The sequence below is a fragment of the Astatotilapia calliptera genome, chromosome 6, assembly GCF_964374335.1.
Source record: "Astatotilapia calliptera chromosome 6, fAstCal68.1, whole genome shotgun sequence".
In the NCBI taxonomy this organism is placed as follows: domain Eukaryota; kingdom Metazoa; phylum Chordata; class Actinopteri; order Cichliformes; family Cichlidae; genus Astatotilapia; species Astatotilapia calliptera.
In genome coordinates, this window is record NC_137427.1 from 33,728,623 (window position 1) to 33,745,724 (window position 17,102).

A 17,102-nucleotide genomic window follows, 5' to 3' on the forward strand; every position below is an offset into this window, starting at 1 on the left:
AAAAACAACCACACACACACTGCCAATGTATTTTAATTCTGAGGGTTGGCTCATAAAGTTTGCACAGTACTGTAATCCAAAAATCCAACACCAGAGATTCTCATCTCATCTTGCATTTTTGTTCAGTATTTTCTTTATTTTTATTGGTTAAAACCACATCAGAAACATACATTTGTACACAATTGTTTTTTCTTTAATCTTAATTTGCTTCATTTCACAGAGGAACATCACACATTTCTACATCTACACAGATGTACAGCATAAAGTATATATGTGCATATATACTTTGATAATTTGGTCACATTTTCCGTAGCCATATATATGTATGCATATTTTAATATTTAATATTGTTATCCCCAAAATAAAAACTTCTCCTTACCTCGAGAGCAACACAAAGGATGAGGCATGGATAACCTCACCATATATCTTATCACAATAACACTCAACAGACCACAGAGCTTTCTTTCTTTTGTCTTTTTTAAATATAGAACTAACTTAATGCCCTAAAATAAAGCAGAATCTTTTTCAAACACTGTTATATACTCAATTATAGATTTACATATGTTTATACAGACAGATACACTGGAGAAAAATGGAGCACAAAAAAATGGAGCGATGCATGTTCATAAATATTGAGGATGCCTGCAGATTTGTTGACAACGAGCGGAAAACACACACAAGTTTTCCGCAGACCTGCTGATAAGGAACGCTCTATACTGATGACAAACGCTTGCTTTTGTAAAGTGGTTTGACGTGCTCAAGGACAAAACAGGACCAAATTCGTTTTGCTGTACATTAAGACTTTGAAAGAGAGCATCAGTGTGTTGTGGAGGCTTGTGTTCCTGCGTGATGGATTCTGCTTGGCAGTCAGCACTAAGGCAACAATTGAGGACAGAAAAAGCTTCACAGGGAAACATAAAAACATTTCAAGGAAAAAAGAAAAAAAGGACAAATTTCAATACAAACACAGTCTCATTATACAGGGGAGGGGATTAGTTGCCTGATACGCCACTGCTGCTTGTTTATCTATGCTGATATCCTGTAATGGCCCATCGACGAGTTCTGTCAGCAAAAACTTGTGTTCGCAGCATCGATAGGCTGTGAACCTGTGCGTGCGTGTCTGTTTGGGAGCGTTTTAGCTATCGCACTTATTTTGCTGACCAACTGAAGACCTCACAAGTTGAAGGCAGTGTGGTCACAAGCATTGATCAGCTACAGGGTGACCTGCCGATAGTTTCTAATCCACCCCCTGCCCCCAAACCCCGAATTAACACCTCCAGTAAAACCTGGCGTGTTTGCACTCTGTAGCTCCTTCCCAAGGATGAAGTGAACCCACTGATGTTTGTCTGCCTAACTGCAGATCACCACCTGTTACCTATGCATCCAAAATCTGGGGGATGCCCAAGATTTCTTTGTGGAGGTTTTTGACAGATAAACTTGCCAGAATTGATGACATTAACTTCTTCTGATTACTACAGTGTTTGTCACATGGGATAAAAATCACCACCTAAATGCAGAGGCTGTTGTTAAGATCACAAAGTCAACTGAGCTGATCGTTGGTGTAAGTCTTAAATGTAAAATGTCATAATCTCTCCCTGTTCTTTTTAAAAGTACGCTCTTTTTTGTTGTACTGACCTTTAATAATATGTTTTCTTTACATTATTTATTGTCACAGGCACATTATTTTGTGCACATAACCAGGGGTTAAAGTGGGTCTTAAACAATTTTCTGGTAGCCTACCTTGAGTTAATAAATAATAAATGATTGTGGAATGAGTTCATTTTTCTTATGCTTCAGCCTGGTGTTACTTCCAGTGATGGCCTGGAGACACTTGCTCAGTAGTAAGAAAATAACAACACACCACAGAGCTTTTACACATTAACACGTCCCCTTTTCCTTCTCATCCCTGTGATGTGTTCATGGTGCAGATGTAAAGTTGTGGTCGTGGTACTTCAGCATCTTCCTCGCACTAAAGACGAGGAGAATAAATGGAGCAACTTAGTGTACTTCCCAGAGAGAATTTCATCTCAGAGATGAAATTTAAAGCTGTAATAAAATTGGTTTCAGAGTTTTAAAATCTACACGTGTTGTCAAACTAATTGAAGTATACTCATTTTAGACAGTCAAAAACTGCAGGTTAGTGTAGTTAGTTTGCAGTTCTGTGATAGAGCTTACAATGATGCACTGTGTTAGACTGTTATAGGCTGTGGTGTTGTGGTGTTAGCTTACATCAGGTGTAGCAGACATCAATTTACATTTAAGGTGATGGCGTGGTGCACACTTACTCATAGAATCCGATCTTTTTATACTAACTTTTTACTGTCTAGGTGAAATCAGCCGTACATGCAGCTGCTTACATCTTGTGAATAACAGTGAATATCGAGTCACAGCATGAACACAAAGAAAAATCTGCTGGAACTCAAAAACCAAACAAGGATTTTATGTGAATTATTTCAAAGTAAATCTTTTCTCCCCATGCTGCACCGCTACACCCGATCTTCAGGTCTCCTCACCTGCCAGATCCCACTTTAACCCCTGCACGTAACAATAAAAACAGTAAATTGTAGCAATAAATTTGCAACTCAAAACTTGAGGTTGTTGGATCTAGGATGTGATAAAAGATCTGCCCAATACACTAAGTAATGGATTCAGTGTTTCTTGTGTAACACAAAACAGCACAAATATTATTTTGAAGTAGAAACCTTGGACAACTTCATCAGCATACATAAATGTCTCCTAACATCTCAGTATTCTTGACGTTGGTAGCCTCCGGATCCATCGAAGGCCCCGTCACTGTTGGTCTGGCCTCCTCCTCCTCCCGGGCTCTCCAGGTCATCCCCACCGAATGAGGTGTAGGGGGCTCCGGCTGCATCCTGGCTGGGGTCTGTGTAGTCCTGGGAGAAGAGGGCCGAGTCGGCCCCTAGCTTGTATCTCTGGAAGGCCAGGAAAGACTGGCCCGCCTTGGCGATGAGGATCGTAAATGGGAAAGGACGAGGAGATGAATAGGAGGCGATTGAAGACAGATGATGAAACAGAGACGTGACGATGTTAGTGTGAGGAAGGGAGGGGTCAGACAACAAAAGACAGGAGGACACAGTGGTTAGTTGGCTGGAAAGCTTGACAACATTATTAGACAGCTTTAGTGAATCAGTCACAGTGAATTACTTCCTCAAGCAGCAGCACAAAAAACGCTGCTCGTACATTGTGTAGCTCTAGAAGAAGAGCACGAGTTCCTCTTGTGTTGATAATTCAGAAAGGAAATCGTGGGACAAGCCAGAGGTAAAACAGAGCAACACAGAGAAAGTTAAAATGATTCAAGTTACACGAGGAGATTTTCTTTATTATCGACTGCTCAGATGTTGCAGACACTTGAATAGCTGCAGTACTTTTGAACCTTTTTTGATTTTATAAGTCGATACATGACAGCGCATCAGGCCAGCTAACTGTCCAAAAGAAAACGTTCCACAGCACATACTTAGAGGAAATTTGCACTCATTGTAGTCTGAGTTACATGGACTGAACCCTGAATATTTCAGACTTTTTTGTAAATATGAATATAGAACATTTTATTAGCACCCGCATAATAAAACTTAGCCATAAAAGACAATGAATATTAAATGTTAAATGACTAAAATTGAAGCTCTAACACACCTCTACCATCTAAATTTAATAAAATGAAAGTGAAAGAGGGAGCCTGTGTGTGCAAACACAGAGGAAACTGACACCCCTATAAAATGTGTTAAATATGCTGGAGTCTGTAGCGAGACGACTCAGCTTAGCTTGTGTTCTCACTGTAAACGAGGCGAAACAGTTCTCGCTCCATCTGAACTTAACATCTTCCAACAGAAAGCTCTTTAACATTTCTCTGCTTGATTGATTGAGCCTGAAGTCCTACTGGAGAAACTGTCCAGCACATAAACAAAGTCGGTCATCTTGAAACAAGTTTGGTGTTACTAAGCATTAGCTAAATTAGCTTTCATTTCACTTGTCAGCAGTACATAGAGTCAGCAATCAGATCTTACACAACAGAAAAGGCTTAAAACATCCCCTATAAGTTACACTTCCACCAACGTCTGAGTGCTGTCGAATTCTCCCATTGATTTCAATTGAGGATTTTGAGTGCAACATATCTGTGTAATAATATATCTGAAAATAACCATCTCAACACTGCAATGTGCTCTAGATTGTGAGTAAGTATATATCAAATTATTCATTTAAGTGAGGAACTGAAAATTAGGGGGTGGGGGTGTAAGCAATTAATAATTTTATAAAAACTCATTACAATTAAGGATGTGAAAAAATGGTGTCCAGTCCTAAAAACTGAGACAGCAATTGCTCAGGGCTCCAGGTTTGGTGTTGCAGATACTCTGACTGTAACATCTGTTTCAACAAAAAAATTAAAAAAATAATTTGGTGAAGCTTTTCTTCATAAATAAAATGAGTCTTTCATGAAATTCCAACAGAAAAAGCTCTGATTTCACACCTGAGATATTTAGAGCTGCACATGTGTAAATTTAGCTGTTGAGTGTCTTGCGCTGATGAATGATAAGGTCAGCCTGCTTGTTAATGTGGGTGTTTGGAGGTGTTTGGATTAGTAAGTCTGCTTTTATGTCTCTGTGTCAGCAACGGCAGTATTTGCTGTAAGAGGGCGCCCAAATCAAGTGCAGTCTCAGTAAAGAAAGAGGAGCGTGTAGGACCTGCTGCAGATGGTTAAGGCAACAAAGAGAGAAGATAAAGTCAAACAAAAGACTGATGAGGCTGAGGAGGGAACAGCTTGGTGTATTCCTCTTCAAATGACACATTCTTTAACTTCTCCATAGAGAAGAGAGCCTGGGCCCCCTGTTGGAACAATATTTGTACAGTCATGAGTTCACATGTCAGAAACAGTAAGCAGTACTAAAAAAAAAGATGAAGGGAGACACATTTATATAGCTCCCTGGCTATATAAGCAAGCTGAGGATAAAAGCCAAATAAGATTCAAGGTTTAAGGTTGTCAGTCCCGTCTTTGGTTACAGCACCGCATCAGGCCATTAAGGTCCTTACCCAAGTGAAGATGGAGAAGAAGGAGAAGGTGATGGCTGCTCGGGCAGCGTCCCCTCTCTCCTTAAATTGGTTGTCCTCAGACACCTGCCACTGGTTGGCCAAGAAACAGAAACCCACAAACCACATGAAGGACCAGAATGCTGGAATAAGAAAAAAAAACAGAGATTCGGAGTAAAATTGCTAAGAAATTCCTCTTGCTTAACTCCAAAATAACAGAATGGAACTCGTGTTGCAACTCAATATGAGCAAATTACAATGTTTGCAACTGAATTCATCTGTTAAAAGACTAGTTTAAGTATTTACAGTACTTACTTGATTAGATTACATCTGCATGGCTGTTTAGTTAGAATATGCACTAACAGCAGGGGAGAATAGGTAGCTGTCTTATAAAGGTGACAAAACTCAGCCAATCACCACCTTCACCTATAAGCTACTGGTTGATGAATATGTTGTATAACTGTAATTAAGCCAAACTAAACGTTCCCACCTGTTTCAACTCTTTTAGCTTAGCTAGGCTAAGTTCCTGCTGCCATTTGTTTAACAAAACAAGAACTGTTTTACTGAAGACTCTCATAAAAAAAGAGATATTTCTCAAATTGTCGAACACATAGTGCAGAAAAACAAAGCTCAGGTACCACAGCTGGATGACTAAAGCAGGTAATTAAGTCAGCATAAGAATGAAAAGGTGGAGGCAATCAACTGAGAACAGCAATGGGCCCCAAAATGAGCCCTGTGGTATGCAAGATGAGCAGTCAGACAGCAGGATTCACTCATAAAATCAGATATGATTCTTTCCTGCTGGCTGGGGGAAACTGGAAGACGAGAGAGAAATTAAAAGAGCTGGAGTGTGGAGGCAATGTATAAAGCCTAATCAGAAATGCCCAGGGATTATCAGGTTCCCTTATTTCTTCAGTGTGGAAACCATCTCATATTACAACAGATACGGCAAGAAAATCAGAGAGTCAGAGAGTGTAGGTGACGAAAACAGGGAGGGCGAACTCTGTCTGTGACAGGAACTACCTCATTAACCGATCCGACACTTCACTGTCCTGTCATTATATTTGAGTTCATTGCAGTAGCAGTGCAGTGGAGAAGTAGTGGAAGCCACTGTCAGGGACGCCAACGCACAACATCTCAGAGACTTGTTAGTGTCAGATGAGTACTTGTCTACTTATTATCCCTGTCACACATCTCTCCTTTTGTTGTAAAAACCTAACTGCACGGCATTTTTATACATTACAAAAATCGCTGACAGGTTTTTGTTAGGTAGTATATTTTGAGCGGCTGGGATAATTTGCACAGAAAAAGGCCTATTTGGTTCGAGCATCCATGGGAAGTGAATTTAGGTATTTATGAAAGCTGTTTGTAGGAGTCTTTGTTGATCTCCAGACAAACAGACCCAGAGACTCATTGGCAATCACCTGTTGCTTGGAAGAAATGTGAACTCCATGAACAGATAGCAAGTGGTTGCTGACGCTTGCTATGCGAAACTGGTCGCAAAGAGGTATACGGTGCAAATACCCTTGTGATTGCTTTGGTTGCTAGCAGATTCCCACAGTTACTGTATTGTAGATGGAAGATGAAGTCTTGTTTGCAAACACTTGCCAACTACTCCCCAAGCAAAACTGTGAAACTGAAAAAAGTGTGGCGCAAACTGGAAATGTAGCACGCTCACCTTCAAAGTAAAACTTGCACCTTTTGACTCGTAGAAGTAAGGCGGGATTTTTATGAGTAGTTGGCAATCTGCTACCGACCAATCAATCAAGTTTTTTGGTGCAAGCACCATCTCTGCGGCCAGTATCACCCGGCGACAGACAGCAACCACTCACCAACTTGCATGTGATTGCACATGTTCCCCAAACCAGTCTCTAGGTCTGTGTAACTGAGGCTTTAGCACATCTGAAGGTAAAATCCAAACTCAAACAAAATACTTCACAACTATAAAGTATTGTAAAGAAATACGGTATGAAAAGACAATGTGTTTACCTGACAACCCAATATCAGCCAGCACAGCTTTCTTGCGGTCTTTGACGCTGCTGATCTGAGGGAAATAGATGTCCAGAGCCAGGAAGCCCACACAGCAAAGAAATGCCATGGAGCCCATAAACACCCCATAATTGCAGGCGTTTTGGTTGCGGTTGAAGATGCAGTACTCCTCCTCTTCTTTGGCCTGGTTGATGTAGCCCTCATTGGCGATGCAGCCGAAGATCACAATGGAGAAGAGCTGGAAAGGAGAGAAGAAGGGATGAAAATGCACGAACAGATATGACTTTCAGGACTGTGGTAGAGTTTACAAGACAGAATTTAATGTCAGCACCTTTAGAACATCTGAACTGAGTGTGTGCCATAGTGGCTCTGTAAAGTGCTTCTATATGTAAAGCAGCTTTGAGGTTTGCTACTGAATTCAGAAGTCAATGTTTCCATATTTTGAGCATTTGGAATGAGTGTCGTCACATTTGCCTCCACCTGGTTGCTCAAAGGTTGAAAGTCGAGTATTCAAATGGCGTCCCACTTCGTACACGTCAAACTTTTCTGGGAACTTCACAAACAGGTGCCACTATTATGTATGGCTTTTCTTAACTTCATGTCCACACAGCATTGCCAAAGGCTGGAGCCTATCCCAGACAGCACTAGGCGAGAAGTGTAGTACACCCCGTGTAGTGTCACTAGTTCTTTACAGAGACAACCAACCATTCGTATATCATTGTTTGTCTTTACCAAGATTGTGTCAATCCTTATAATATTTCCATGCTGCTGACTGAGTGTAAATAGCAAGAGAACCATCAATCTGACTTTCCTGCTTTATATTAGAGACGGACCGATCCGATATTACGTATCGGTATCGGTCCGATACTGACGTAAATCACTGGATCGGATATCGGAGAGAAATAAAAAATGTAATCCGATCCATGAAATATAAAAAAGCACCTCACAAAACTTGCTACACGGCGTAACTCGGCTCATAACCGTAGCACGTCGGAGCAGTGTGCTCACGTGATAGAGCAGCTGTGTGTATTTGAAGCCTGCTACCAAGCCAGCATTTCATCTCTGAGAAAGTGATCCCAGAGAGAAGTAAAGCAAGTGTGTAAGTTCATCTCTGAATGTTTGTAAAGCATTCCCGCGTTAAGCTTAACAACCAGTACCTGGAGCGACTGCCTCTTCTTGCTGCTACTTCAATCGTGAAACTGCTTAACGATCAGCTGATCGGCTTTTCTGTCGCGACTCCGTCTCTCTTGTTTGTTTATTGCCCACTTCGCGCCAGAAAGAGGAAACCAGCAGCTGAACAACAGCAGCACGTTTAAGCTTAATAAGCTGTTGTTAGAATCTATTTATTATTACCGTAATTGTCGGGCTATAAGCCGCTACTTTTTGCACAAGCTTTGAACCCTGCGGCTTTTAGTCAGGTGCGGCTTTTCTATGGATTTTCCATGATTTTTGTCATATCGTAAGAGGATTTGTTTTGTTTGTTCCGCTGTTGTACGGCACTACGTTGCCTGGCGGAAGGATCGGGGTTCAAGAGTGGTATGTTAGTCACATGTCCGTCCGCCAGGCAACGTAGTGCCGTACGAAGTAGCGCGAAAAACAAACTTCAAAGTAGCGGTACGCATTCAGCGGGAGGCGTGGATGACGAGCGGCGATAAACTTGTGAAAAGCAAGTTATGCCCAACTCCACCGGTGGATTCTGACAGCGTGGAAAAGTGCGAAAACATCCACGATCACCAACGGATTTTGAAGGGCTGGACTGCTGCATGATGGAGAGGACACCGCCACGGCCCTTCTGAGGGTGTTCGACTCTGACACTGACAACGAGGATTTCTTTGGTTTTGAAAGTGACAACGAAGGAGAGAAGCGGAGAGTGGATGACGAAGCCATCCTGAGCCTGTTCGTTTCCGACATTGGAGAAGAGGACTTTGGTGGTTTTAGAGCGCAGGAAGAAGAGAAAGATGGTGAATGACTGACTTTTCTTCTTGTTAAAGCCGTGTCACTGCACCTGAGCCTAAAAGGTAGTCCGAATCTATTTTTCTGGTGTGCTGTAGGTTACTGTTATGTACTACATGTGCAAATATGTACCCATAACTTGTTTTTCAAAATATTAATAAAAGTGATGTGTCTCCAAACAGCCATCTCTTTCCTGACAATTCCCTTTGTGCATATTCTCTTACATATAATAAGTCAACATTGAAACACCTGCGGCTTTTAGTCAGGTGCGGCTAATGTATGTACAAAACAGGATTTTCCCCTGATTTTAGCTTGTGCGGCTAATATTCAGGTGCGCTTTGTAGTCCGGGAAATACGGTACTTTCTACACCAGGATCTTTTTCTACTAGCTGACAGCTGGTAACTGTGCAGGGGCGGATCTAGCAAAGTTTAGCCAGGGGGGCTGATAGGGCATGAACAGGGAAAAGGGGGCACAAAGACATACTTTTCTTTCTTATTCTCATTTAAAATGTTGAACTTTTAATAAATAATTATCTGAATCTTACACCCAAAGTCCATTACTGTATATAGTAACTGTTAAGTCTAATATACCCTAGTAAGCTATATTACTTTTTCCTTTGGGAAGATACCATCTGTGCAGTCTGCAGTTCTGTTGAAGCAAGATGTTGAATCTATTTAATATTTCTTGAAAAATAATTGATTTCTGTGCATTTTTTTCACACTGCATCAAATTAAAGTTGATTACGTCGATTAAGCATCATGAGGTGGAGGGTGGTTCCCTATTTTATTTTATTTTTTGCTGGGAGTTTGCAACCCTATTAGTTAGGTTGCTTAATATTTCTGCTAAGTACTCTTTAAAATACCAGAATAGGGAGGATGGAGCAGGTTTAAGTTTATTAGATTGATCAGTATTGCTGAACTATGAAATATTTTGGGTGCAGTGTATTTTTTACATACAGGTATAACAGAATACCTTTAATGTTGTTGTTTATTTAAACTTGAGTATGAACCTATACAAAATGCAGCAAGATATTAAAAAAACAGTTTTATTGATTAAAAAACACTATATCGGATTCATATCGGTATCGGCAGATATCCAAATTTATGATATCGGTATCGGACATAAAAAAGTGGTATCGTGCCATCTCTAGTTTATATTTGTGCTCCAGTGCTGCCTTCTATGTTTGCATGTTTTCTGAGTGTTTCATAAAAGCCATTTCCAGGCCATAAAACTCCTACTTGCTGCAGTAGGGTGATATATTTAGACTGACTGGGTAATGAAAAAATAGCTTTAGCTTGGTGTTTTCAGCCCATACTGTCACAGAAATCCTGCAGTTATCATTTATTAAACATTTCTCGTGTCTTCTTCAAACAGTTTTGCTCACATGCCTCTTTTTTCTGAGAAGCTGGCATTTTGCTGCATTTCTTTACTGCAATTTAACACAACAGCAACACACAAAAGCAAACTTTCTGGTTGTTCCACTTAATGAACATACAGGTGATACGATGCTTGTAATAATGGCTGCATGGTGAGAATCACCTTCTTTGACTTCTAAAACGCATTAAACACAACTGAGCCGCTGCTATTGAGAATGAAACGACAGGAAATAAAAGAAAACCCTTGCGGTAAATCATGAGATGCTGCACATTATATGAGAATGGGTTCTGTTCTGTCTGGCTTGGTGATGCACAGTACAGTAGCTCCACAGGAGACTGTGGAGCTTAGACTTTCAGTAGATCACCAGAGTGTGTCACCTACAGAAATACTGAGGTACAAGTAATGGGCTAAATGGGAAGACCAACACTGAGGAAGCTGAGATCCTTCACTGTGTGCAGCAAAATGATGGATTTTGTGATTGGCAGCAAACTGGACAGTTTTGAAGATGTAATGGAGAGGAGGACACAGACTATTGAGCTATAGTAGCTCAGGTCAACCTTCGCTCTCCACGTGAATCAGTGAGCCTTGGCCGCCCATGACCTTGTTGCTGGTTCACCACTGTTCCTTCCTTACACCATTTTTGATAAATACTGACCACTGCAGACCAGGAACATCACGCAAGAGCTGCAGTTTGGGAGATCCATCCATCCATTTTCTTTCATCCATTATTTCCTGTACATAATCTTGTACGGCATGCCTGCACATGCTTATAATGTTAACCCAAAACAATAGCATTCATTGCTCCTGCACTGCATCTACTACAGAACATCATTTCAATGTCATTTTGGAGGTATTTGCTACTGGCACTGTAATACTGATCTTCTGTAAAGCTGAACATGCTGGAGAGGATTTATCCTTCCTGCAGTAGTCGGTTAAGGTCGAGGCAGGGACCCTGACAGTGATAAAATGGAGCCAAAGAAAGGACAAGGTTACTGTGATAGCATCTGAGCCCTCTCTCCTTTGTCTTTTCCCTTATTTTCCTCTCTGCGTCTGTCTCGCTTTGCCTCAAGGAGCGCACACCCAAAGGGATACAAAATGGAGTCAATAACAGGAGCAGGTTAATAAGATATCATCAAATCCCTCTCTCCTCTTCTCCTTGCTCCTCTTCAGTGCAGTATCACGAAACAATATTCTCATGGCAACAAATGCAGTACAAACTGTGTAGCATGCTACTTTTAGTTGCTAACAGCAGATCAGACAACTTCATCCAGCTGACAAACCCTCAGACCAAACCTCCCGGGAGCTTTGTCTGTCTGGATAAGAGGCAGAGTGTGTTTATGTTTGTCTGTGTGTGGTCTTTGCTGTGGTGAGTGATGGATTCAGAGGGTATCTCTAAATGTGATCCAGTGTAAAAAGAGAGATAAAAAGCTAGAATTGAACCTTGGGTTGGTGTGTACAGTTTACCCAGCTGTCGTGTCTCTGGGTGTGAGATAAATGACAGCGATACAAAGACTGAATACAAAGCAAAGTGTACCTCCTCTGACAGCCCTGATCATGAAGGCTAGCTACTGGGCCGGGAGGAGACAGGGATGCCAGTCACGGTGGGATTACGGCACAGTTTTTTCTTCAGCTCCTTCCTTTTTTATCTGCTTTTGAGCCCTTCAGCTTCTCTCTACTGTCCGGTCCACGCTTGGGAAACCCCGATTTCATTTGACATTGAGTTCTTGCTTTCTATTAAATTTGACAGACTGGCATTTCTTTTCTCTTTAGATACAATCAGTTAGATTATGTGAAGGACAAAAGTTTAAAATCAAGTCACAATGACTTCATTTTTTATCTGTGGGTTGTGAAGCTTTAACCTATAGCGTCCCACTGATAAAAACAACTGCACTTCTAAGTCGTTTGCATATTTGTCAGACTTTACTTACTTTGTTTCAGATAATCAAACAAATGTTAATAATAGAAAAAGATAACCCAAAGATAAACCTGTCTGACAATGACAAGCAGGCTATAAGATCTCAAAAAGCAACACATCATGCCTCGTGCTTTTTCTAAAGGAAAGGCTGAGGAACAAAGTCAGTGACGTCTGTCGGTCTATAAAGGGTTACAAAGCCATTCCTAAGACTTTGGGACTCCAGCAAACCACAGTGAGAGCCTTTACCCAGCGAGCATAAAGGGAGTAACTTTTATAAATGGCAGGTAATTACAAATGTAACATTTATATCACCTCATCAAACATCAGCAAACACACACGCTGTGTTGCTAGCTTACGATCCAGCCGCCGTATTTCACAGCGAGAGAGCGCTAACTCCACTCAAAGACCGGACAGGAGAGGACGAAGGGAGGTTAGATTTAGAGGTAAGGATGCTCAGTCGTATTTGATAAACTGTAAAGTTAAAGCTTACATGTAAGTCCTCGTGTTTTTGAATGTGGCATTGTGTTTCTTCATATTGTGAAACACGCTGCAAATCAATAAGATAAGATAAGATAAGATAAGATAACCTTTATCAGTTAAAGTCTTTATTATGGAGTCTGACAGCAGTGGGGAGGAAAGACCTGCGAAATCTCTCCATCCCACACCGTGGGTGCCGCAGTCTCCCACTGAAGGAGCTGCTCAGTGCTGTCACAGTCTGCTGCATGGGGTGGGAGACGTTGTCCATCAGGGATGACAGCTTAGCCGCCGTTCTCCTGTCACTCACCACCTCCACTGGGTCCAGAGGGCATCCTAGAACAGAGCTGGCCCTTCGGATCACCCTGTTCAGTCTCTTCCTGTCCCCAGCAGAGATGCTGCCGCCCCAGCAGACCACACCATAAAAGATAGTAGAAGCCACAACAGAGTCATAGAAGGTCTTCAGGAGTGGGCCCTCCACTCCAAACGACCTGAGTCTCCGCAGCAGGTACAGCCTGCTCTGCCCTTTCCTGTAGAGGGCGTCTGAGTTATGAGTCCAGTCCAGTCTATTGTTCAGATGAACACCAAGGTACCTGTAGCTGTCCACAGCCTCAATGTCCATACCTTGGATGTTCAGTGGTTGCAGTGGAGAATGCTTGTGCCTGCGGAAGTCTACCACCAGTTCCTTGGTTTTACTGGCGTTGATCTGGAGGTAGTTCAGCTGGCACCAGTCCACAAAGTCTTGAGTCAGTCCTCTGTACTCCTTGTCGTCCCCATCAGTGATGAGGCCGACTATTGCACAGTCATCAGAGAACTTCTGCAGGAAGTACTGGGTGGAATTGTGGGAGAAGTCTGCAGTGTAGATGGTGAAGAGGAACGGAGCCAGAACCGTTCCCTGTGGGGCCCCCGTACTGCAGACGACCCTGTCTGACACACAGCCCTGAGTCCTCACATACTGTGGTCGGTCGGTGAGGTAGTCCAGGATCCAGGTAGTGAGGTGATGGTCCACTCCAGAGTTCACCAGCTTGTCCTTTAGAACCGAGGGAAGAATGGTGTTGAAGGCACTGGAGAAATCAAAGAACATGATTCTCACAGTGCTTCCCAGCGGTCTCCAGGTGAGCGAGGGAACGATGTAGGAGGTGAATGACGGCATCATCCGCTCCAATGCCAGGCTGGTAGGCAAACTGAAGTGGGTCCAGTGATGAGCTTATTAGGCGCCGAAGCTGAGCCAGGACCAACCGCTCCAGGGTCTTCATCAGGTGGGATGTCAGAGCCACCGGCCTGTAGCTGTTGAGGTCCTTGGGGCGTGAAGTCTTTGGCACTGGTACAACACAGGAGGTTTTCCAGAGCTGTGGGACTCTTCCCAACCTCAGGCTCAGGTTGAAGAGGTGCTCCATCACCCCACACAGTTGGTCCGCGCAGGACCTGACGACCCTCGAGCTGATGCCATCTGGACCCGCTGCCTTCTTGCCATTAATCCTCCTCAGTTCCCTCCTAACCTGGGTGGTTGAGAGAGACAGGCTGGAGCCTTGTGTTGAGTGTGTATTGGATGCTGTTGTTGGGGGTGGGGGGGAGTGAGCAGGGTGAATAGAGGAGGTGTGAAGTGTCTGAGGTGGAACAGCAGCAGTGGGGGTGGGTGAGTCTGCAGCCGATGTTGCAGACTGCCTCATGGCTGAGTCAAATCTGTTGAAGAAATGATTCAGTTCATTTGCCCATCTCACATCCCTCCCAGGCAGAGAGTTCTGCTGTTTGTGGCCCGAGATGGTTCTGAGGCCTCTCCAGACTTCACCAACGTTGTTTTGTTGAAGCTGGTTCTCCATCTTCTGCCTGTAGCTCTCCTTCCCATTCCTTATCAGTCCCCTCAACTCTCTCTGCACCCTTTTCAACTCCTCTTTGTCTCTGGATTTGAAGGCCCTCCTCTTCTGCTTGAGGACGGTTTTAATTTCTGGGGTAATCCAAGGTTTGTTGTTGGAGAAACACTGTACAGTCCTGGTAGGTACAGTGTTATCCACACAGAAGTTTATATAGTCAGTAATGCATGTAGTAAGGCTGTCGATGTCCTCACCGTGGTCATCACAAATCACCTCCCACACAGTCGACTCAAAACAACTGTACTGTGCGGGTGGCTGGTGGCACCCTGCGCACTAAGGGCTCATACACAGGGACAAGGTGCACCAGGTTGTGATCAGATCTGCCCAGGGGAGGGAGAGGTGATGAACTGTATGCCTCTTCTGCATTGGCATACAGTAAGTCCAGTGTTTTATTGACTCTGGTTGGGCAGGTCACATACTGGGTGAAGGTGGGCAGTGTGGAGTCCAGTGAGGCATGATTGAAGTCCCCTGATATTATGAGAAGGGCTCTCGGTGATTGTGTTTGCAGTCTGCTGACCACAGAGTGGAGAGAGTCACAGGCTGCATCCGCGTTGGCCGAGGGGGGGACATACGCTGTTGTTGCGATAACATGCAAGAACTCCCGGGGCAGGTAGTACGGACGCATGCTGAGACAGAATAACCGTGTTATTTAAAGGTTGTGTGAAAGGACTGTGCAGTATACTGTCAGAGGATGGAAATCTGCCAGGGCAACTCGTGAAACGTCTGCTGACATCTCGTTGAAATCAGTTTTGTAAATTTGCAAAGAGCAGCAGATCAGCTGATCACAGCGTGCACGTCAAGAAAATCTACCGGAGCTCTCAATAGAAATTGTGATTCTTTCCCTCACGTTGAGCCATTCCATCTGATTCCCCCACCTGCTGAATCCCACTTTAACCCCTTCCCTACATGTTTTCCTGTTTAGAGGCAAAGTCACCCTCTACAAGGCAGGCAACAGAAAATAAAGCAATTTTTTTATTTTGCTTCTTTTTCTCTGCTCATGTTCTTCTTATGATTCAAGAGTACCTTTATTAGAAATTAAATTTAGACTGAAATTAAACTTGTATTCCTATCTACTAATATTATTTTATTACAACAATAACTTAGCACAAGGTCCAGTTAGCTTTGCACAAAAGTATGTGGCATTAACGACGGACCCGACCACAGGCTTGTGCTTTTCAGCATCACTTTATTAACACTTTCACGGTTGCACACTTTCACCAACACACGGCTGCAGCTCTACAGCTGCCGCCACACACATCACCAACACCAATACTGCAGGACCCAGTGCAGACTTTAAGCCGGCGAGGCGGGATTGAGGATGGTGCATCCGCCTCCCCTGCAGCGGCACCACAGACCACGCCCCACCACAGAAGACCACGCCCAGCCACAGAGTACAGAGCTGGTAATTTTTCACTTTTACTCGAGTAAAAAAGTTGAATCGGTACTTTAACTTGTACCAGAATATTTTTTGACACAGGTACCTGTACTTCTACTTAAGGACAAAATGTCTGTACTTGTGCCACCTCTGCATGTCAGTGATGCGGCTCTGCACTGTGATGGTGTTAACACTGTGAACAGTCTCACTCGGGTCATAACAAAAGACAAAACAATTGAATCCATGTCCATGAATATGACCATGCACATGTTCATGAGTTATGTTTTTAAATAATGCTTTCATTCCTTCGCAGATCGTGCAGGATTGTATTTCGATGTTTAATAAGCATTTAAGTGGACGGCACAGCAGACTGACACAGAGTCTGGGACAATGACCTGGGTTTATTAAAAATATCTGTCATGGTTTCATCGCATATTTCTATTTTTTGTTCAACAGCAGCTTGTATCAAAAAAAATGTTCCCTGCCTCTGACAAAAAGCCTGAATCCCCAGAATAATGGCCACCGTCTCTTTCACCTACAGTGTTATAGTTTGACAGACTGGTGATGAGCTTATGAGCAATCACCTACCTGAATGAATGGAGAGTACGCACTTAAAACTGACCTTCCCTGGCTGTATTACTTATACTAATAAGCATTAATAAAAGTGATTCAGCAGACTATGTTATGATAAACAGAGTAACACTCATTCATTCTACACAGCAACAAAAGCCAAACTCTTATTTCCATTTTAAAGCTCCAGCACAGAGAGAAAGCTGGCATTTAAATCTGCATCTCGATGGCAAACTCTAACAGTTTGTTACTAAGCATGCGCAACCTTTCTGTTTCCTCACTCCTCCCTCGGTCCACTTTATGCCACTCTGGATTCTGGCCCATGCCACGCACTCCTCTTTCTGATTAAAGGATGTATGGGGGAGGGCAGTAGCACCTCAAACACCTCAATCCCATCATTCATCTACCTGCAGTTTTTGTTGTTGTCATGATGAAGAACTAAAGGAGGAGATGGTGGGATTGTGAAGGGGATAAGCAAAGAGAAGCATCGGGGGTAGAAGGGGCATGGAGGCGGTGCTATTTTTAGACCGGCTGCAT

The 17,102-nt window shown here is 43.0% G+C and overlaps 1 protein-coding gene across 2 annotated transcripts in view; it reads right to left on the reverse strand.

Moving 5' to 3' along the window:
* Positions 1-2,300: 2,300 nt before the first annotated feature.
* syngr1b (synaptogyrin 1b) overlaps positions 2,301-17,102 on the reverse strand; it is a 30,839-nt gene continuing 16,037 nt past the window's right edge. Inside the window, exons 2-4 of one of the 2 annotated variants that reach the window (XM_026171839.2) lie at positions 7,030-7,267; positions 5,044-5,183; positions 2,301-2,960 (exon numbers count right to left, since the gene is read on the reverse strand). In XM_026171839.2, coding sequence (XP_026027624.1) covers positions 2,745-2,960; positions 5,044-5,183; positions 7,030-7,267 — 594 coding nt within the window. In that variant the 3' untranslated portion in view covers positions 2,301-2,744. Of the gene's footprint in view, positions 2,961-3,319; positions 4,840-5,043; positions 5,184-7,029; positions 7,268-17,102 lie in introns of those variants that run through there. The other variant, XM_026171840.2, reaches the window with a different exon arrangement.